At 49.9% G+C, this 6,527-nt stretch overlaps 1 protein-coding gene across 1 annotated transcript; it reads right to left on the bottom strand.

The window, feature by feature from the left end:
- Positions 1-2,718: 2,718 nt before the first annotated feature.
- HEXIM1 (HEXIM P-TEFb complex subunit 1) lies at positions 2,719-4,627 on the bottom strand. The gene has a single exon (XM_037887031.2). The coding sequence runs from the start codon at positions 4,244-4,246 to the stop codon at positions 3,260-3,262; it is 987 nt and encodes a 328-aa protein (XP_037742959.1). The 5' UTR covers positions 4,247-4,627; the 3' UTR covers positions 2,719-3,259.
- Between the last annotated feature and the right edge of the window lie 1,900 nt (positions 4,628-6,527).

Here is a 6,527-nt window from a genome sequence, read left to right on the forward strand (position 1 = left end):
AAAGTCGATCTAGCCCAGTACCCTGTCATCTGACGGTGGCCAATACCAGGTGCCCCAGAGGGAATTAACAGAACAGTTAATCACCCTTGTTGCCCATTCCCAGCTTTTGGCAAACAGAGGCTAGGGATACCATCCCTGTTCATCCTGGCTAATAGCCATTGATGGACTTATCCTCCATGAACTTACCTAATTCTTTTTTGAACCCTGTTATAGTCTTGGCCTTCACAACATCCTCTGGCAAGGAGTTCCACAGGTTGACTGTGTGTTGTGAGAAAAAAACTTCCTTTTGTTTGTTTTAAACCTGCTGCCTATTCATTGGGTGACCCGTAGTTCTTGTGTTATGAGTAGTAAACAACACTTCCTTATGTACTTTCTCTACACCAGTCATAATTTTATAAACCTCAATCATATCTCCCCTTAGCCATCTCTTTTCCAAGCTGAAAAGTCCTAGTCTCCTCATACGGAAGCTGTTCTATACCCCTAATCATTTTTGTTGCCCTTTTCCAATTACAGTATATCTTTTTTGAGATGGGGTGACCGCATCTGCACAGTACTCAAGTATCCTCTATCATCTCAAGTGGCAATACTTCAACAAAAAAAACTTCAAAAACAGACTCCAACGAGAGACTGCTGAATTGGAATTAACTTAGGCTTGAATAGAGACTGGGAGTGGATGGGTCATTACACACAGTAAAACTATTTCCCCATTTTTATCTCCCCCCCCCCCCCGTTCCTTGGGCGTTCTTGTCAACTGCTGGAAATGGCCCACCTTGATTATCACTACAAAAGGTGTGTCCCCTCCCCTCCCCCCGGTCTCCTGCTTGTAATAGCTCACCTTAAGTGTCACTCTGGTTACAGTGTGTATGGTAACACCCATTGTTTCATGTTCTCTCTCTATATAAATCTCCCCACTGTATTTTCCACTGAATGCATCTGATGAAGTGAGCTGTAGCTCACGAAAGCTTATGCTCAAATAAATGTGTTAGTCTCTAAGGTGCCACAAGTACTCCTTTTCTTTTTATCATATCCCGTTAGTCATCTCTTTTCCAAGCTGAAAATCCCGGTCTTATTAACTTCTCCTCATATGGCAGCTGTTCCATACCCCAAATCATTGTTGCCCCTTTTTGTACCTTAGCCTCCATCCTAGAAAATGTTACATGTAACACTGTCTTGCATGTTTTATAATTCAAAAGAAAAAATGATTTGTGGAAACATTACACACAAAGTACTTGAAAGAATAGTGGGAGTTTAAAAACAAAGTATTTTTAGACTTGATATTCCTTGGAGAGAATTTCATTTGTACTTATAATTAAACTCATTCCCTGCTGTTGAATTCTGCCATCCATTCTTACCCTTCAGAAGGCTGATCTTATGGGCTGCAGTGCCTACTTCACACCAGACTTCTTTCTCTACAACTGAAGCTACAGTGCACCAGCCCCAGCTAAATGATGTCATAGCAGAAGGAAAGAAAATTAAGACAAACCTATTTACCACAAATAGATCTTTAATAGTGTCTTTTTCTTTCCAAAGTTAATTGATATCAATACATGCCTTAAAGCAGAATTTCTGCCAGGAACATGTAGTTAAAATCCATCTTGATCCTTAATATTGGAGTCCCTAGGTCATTCCATGGCCAGCTGTCAAATTCACTTGACTAATTTACACAATTTCTATTTGAAATGTGGATTACTTGTGCTACCCACCCCAACTACAATTGCCTTCAGCTGGTGAATTTAACTTGCTCCACTTGCATATTGTATTTTAAGCCCAGTTGCTGCACAGATACTGACTAGGTAGGGTTGAGTAAACCCTACATACAGGCTAGTATCAAAACTGGTAAAAATATTCACACTCAGTATGAAGCTGATTAATTGAAAATTGCATATGTTTAAATGGCTACTAGTTATGGCTTTACTATGGGTTAGGATGGCTGCATCTACTATCCACATCAGGTTGTCTTTTAGGGGGAAGGAGATCTCACTGGTCTATCCCCTGAGAGAATGTCCTGAGTCTGACCCTCTGATTACGTAATAGTGCAAAATATTCAGCACAAGGCAAAACCAACACCACACTCCACACTATACAGAGCGGTTTGGAGAGAATACGGGTATCTCCTTTTTTCTCCCCTGGATCTTGCTTTTATTCCAATTCAAAGACATTGATTCAGAGGTTAGAAAAATAGGTTTTAAGATAGCAATACAATTTTCACTGACCGACCTTATCCCCATCACTTGTGGGTCACATTTCTGTACATTAAAACTCCTAAAGGTTATTGCACAATTTTACTAAAGTGTTTATTAAAGGATCAGACTTCTGTTCTGGAGTTTAAAGTATATTAAAAAATCAAGGTCCCTGTAAACAAACAAATGTAGGCAGTGCTTATTTGGGTTCTTATCGGCTCTAGACAGATAAAAGATGAGAAATTCAGAACTATCCTTGAAATTTAAGGCAGGCCAACATAGTGTAATTTTTTTTTTTTTTTTAAGAAGTGAATTACTACAAAAACATGATAAAGTAGAAGCAAAGTATAGAACCGACCACTTGCCCACCAACCCTACTGTATTTACTTTTGTTACAGCAAAAATATTTGTTAAACCACCGGAAAACAAAATGGGTTTATATGAACCCACTTACATTAGAGTGTTAGTGGTTTAAAATTGGAAATAGGAAGTTCTGTAGTCTGCAGGGAGCAGAGATGCAAAAGAATTAAGTTTAAGCCTTAGTTCTGTTGATTTATTAGGCAATAAAAGCCATTTAAAAATACAAATATCACTTTAAAAATTATTCAAAATTTATTCCCAGCTAGGAGAATGCTATTTTGAATATTTTTCTAGAAATCACACTGAAACTGTTACATTTACAAGTAATTAAATTTATTGGAACTAATGAATTTTATTGTTTTCAGAATTTGGCCGATTTACAATTCCCTAGGTTTTTCCCCCTCCCCCTGGATTTTCTTCCCTTTTGGTTTAAACATAAAATGCATCATAAATTGACTCAATTTTACTTGCACATCAAAAAGAGTCACACCCCTCCCCTTGAGTCACATTTGCCTTAAAAAAGGGGGCATTCTCAGTTGCACATAGTTAACAGAACACACACTACACTATAGCTATAGCTTCAAAAACTAATACAAGGCTGTGGTTTATTCTGATTATGTATCATAAAAAGGATCCACTGTCTTATATACACATGTATATAATGTTACATTCCATCACTGTAAAAAGTCCCACCCCCCACCCACCCACCCCCAAAAGTTTCACTCTCCAAACTTGGAAAGAGAGTTCTCCTGTTGTCTGTGAAGTTCATTCTCTTTCAACAGCTTCAGGTTCTCAGCTCTCAACATGTCCAGTTCCAACTCGAGTTCTCTTACCCTAGGATCCTCTGCGGAGTCCCCCCCATATTTTTTGCTTTCCATCCTCAGCCTGTTGTTCTCATCTTCCATCCTGGAAAGGCATTTTTCCAGCTCCAAGTACTCCTTGATCAGCTCCTGCTTGCTCATGTTCTGCAGGCTCTCCACATGGTACCTCTCGTAAGTCTCTGAGAAATCCCTCTGGAGAAACTCGCTGCCGTCGCCGCCCATCCCGTCGCTGCCTCCGTCCTCGTCCGCCGCCTCCTCCAGGAAGTCTTCCTCGCTGGTATCATCTGACTTAGCGGCAGCCTTCTTGGGGCAAAGGCCAGTCTTGAGATCCGGCTCCTCCTGATCGTGATCCTCCATCAGGAACTGGGTGGTGTTGTACGGAGCCACGGGCTGCCCCTTGGCGAACATCTCCGCTCGCAGCCGGGAAGCCCGCTGGCTCTGCTTCTCATCGAACAACTTCTTCTCCTCCCAGGTGAGCTTGTAATAGGGCTTCCAGTGCCGCTTCTTCTTGGAGGGGCGCCGCCGGTGCTTCTTCTTGCCCAGCTGCCGCTGCCGCCATTCCTCCTCTCCTCCGACAGGGGGCCGGCACCTGGGGCCCCCCGGCCCGGCGCAGCCCTGGCACGGCGGGGCCGGCCGGGGCCCGGCTCTTTGTCCCTCCGCGGGAGGCTGCCCCTCTCCGGCGGCCCAGTCTCCGCCCTCCGCCTCCTCGCCCCGGCCTGCCCCGGCGGGCGGCGAGGCCTGACAGGCGCGCTCCTCCGCCCGCTGCTCGGCTCCTCCCGCGGGCCACCGCCCGGCCGGCTCGCGGGGCGAGGCGCCCCCCGCGCGCTCCGCGGCCGAAGCGGGGCAGGACGGCGGCGGGCGCTCGGCGAGCAGGGGGTCGGCCATGGCCGGGCAGCTCCTGCTCCTCGCGGGCCGGGGCTCGGCGCCTCAGGCGGGGCTCTCTCCGGCGGGGCGCGGCGGGCTCAGGGGCGAGCGCTCTCCGCCCGGCGCGCCCGAGCCTGGCGCATCTGGAACGGGCAGCGCGGGGAGTCCAGCCGCCGGGCCCCGGAGTCAGTCCGCGCCAGGCCCCAAGGGGTTAACGCGTCCGCGGGCACGAAGGGGTTAACGCCTCTGGTCCCGCCCCGGAGCGGGCCGCTGCCTGGCTGCTGCGCCGAGACCTGACACACTCATCTCAGGGCCAGCCTCCGCCCAGCCCCTCCCTTCCCCGGGGCTCCGCCTCCCGAGCCCTGCGCTCCTAGCTCCCAACTGCAGCGCCCAGCCCGCTGCCTCGCCTTATATAAAGGCGCCAGACCCCGCCCCACTCCGCGCAAGCGCGCTGCTCACCCCGTGTCCCGGAGCATGCTGGGATGTGTGGTTTCCCGTCCCGATCGATTCCCTGGCCCTCGCCTGCTGGAGCGACTACGGTTCCCAGAGTTGCGGCGGAGCCTCTCCTGCGGCCAATCAGCTCGAGAAGTGGGCGTGGCCAGGCGCACAGTACCACCCATTGGCCTCCGAGGCTTCTTCGGGAATACGATTGGTCCTTCATCTGCGGCTAGACCAATGAGAGAGTAGGGGTGGCACTTGGTCCCTACCATTGTTTTTTCAGGGGTCTTAAACTCGAACGGCTCCAAGCGACCTTCAAGGAGCTCTCTAAGGACAAAAGTCAGTAGCCAGACGGTTCCCTTTTTCTCAGTATGTGTGTCGCGGAATGTGCTATCTTCCCTCCCCATGAAGAGGAATGGTACGATCCAAAATAGTCCTAGATGGCTTCGTGCGTTGAGCGGATGAGACTGCGGATTGGGCCACTTTGCCCCCTCGGTCGCAGCGTGGGGGTACGGGTGGGGGGTGAACTCCGACTGGAAGCGAGAGGGGCCTAAAAGCGACACACGCGTGGGAGGCGGAAGGACACCAGGGATTGGGGGCTGCGTAAAATGTGAGGTGACTGTGATGAGACCTTGATTGGAGCGGAGGAAGATGTAAACAAACCAGAGAGAGAGAAACAAGTCCCGTCTTAAAGGGACAGTGTCTCCTTCTCTTCGCAGCCTCCCGCCTCCCCCGCGATCAGCCAAGCAGCTGCTGCAGACACAGAGCTGTGCTAGGAGGGGAGCCCGGACTCCTGGGTCCTAATCCTGGCTGGGGAGCCTCGTCTCCTGGGCTCTCTCTGGGAGGGACATGTCCCAGTGTTCAGAGCTGGGTTCTGAACCCGGGCTGCTGGGTTCCAGTCCTGGCTCGCTTCCCCGCCCTAGCCAATCCCTGCCCTCGCTGGGCCTCAGTTTCCCTATCTGTAAAATGGGGCTGGGGTTAATGTGTGTAAATCCCACCCCTCGCGCACACTGCCTGGGGTTGGCCTGTGCCAACTCGGCCCCCAGCACTGCGGGAGGATGGCTTGTGTTCCCCACTCCCTACCCACACGCCTTCCCTGGCTGAACAGCAAACCTGCTTTCCCCCATCTCCACTGGAAGCTCTGGGCTCTGTAACGAGCCATGAAGGAAAGATCCGAGTGTGTGCCATCTCAGCACACCGCAGGGATAGAAATGGACCTCCGAATCGGTGACTGGTGGGCTACCCATGCACCTGGCATGGCCCCAAAGCCTGGCCGATAAGACAAACGTGGCCTACACAGAGCTGGTCACAAGCACGTGAAATCAAGGGTCTCCTCAATCCCATGCAAGCTCTGAACCTCACAACCCTGTGCTGTCTTTTTCTGCACTGGAAACTGAGACAGCGGGAACATCTCAAAATGCAGCGGTACTACGGGGGAAGGAGGGGGGCAGGTCTGCTGCTGCTTGGTGTCCTGCAAATCATATGGGGTACAGACCGCTGTCTCTTGGAAAGTTTCCAGGGCAGTTGTCGATGTTGTAGAGGCTAAGGCCCCGATCCTCAAAGGTATTTAGGCTCCTGACTTCCTTTGCAGTCAGGGATCTGGGCCTACATGCCCACTGGACACCAGCATGTGTAGCGCTAGAATTAAAATGCCAAGCTTAATCTGACCTTCCATTAGGAGAAGTACCAGGAATGTTTGTCAAACTATCAGGACTCTTTCCTTCACTCTAGCCCCCCTCCATACACCCAGAATTAGAGGAACCAGGGATCTTTCACTGATAATGAAAGGGGAGTGGGACTGGGCTTGTCACTTGATTCTGCAAATTGCATGAAGGCAATGGAAGGGTTTCCCCCTCTCTTTCAT

This window comes from Chelonia mydas, chromosome 27, assembly GCF_015237465.2.
Source record: "Chelonia mydas isolate rCheMyd1 chromosome 27, rCheMyd1.pri.v2, whole genome shotgun sequence".
In the NCBI taxonomy this organism is placed as follows: Eukaryota; Metazoa; Chordata; order Testudines; family Cheloniidae; genus Chelonia; species Chelonia mydas.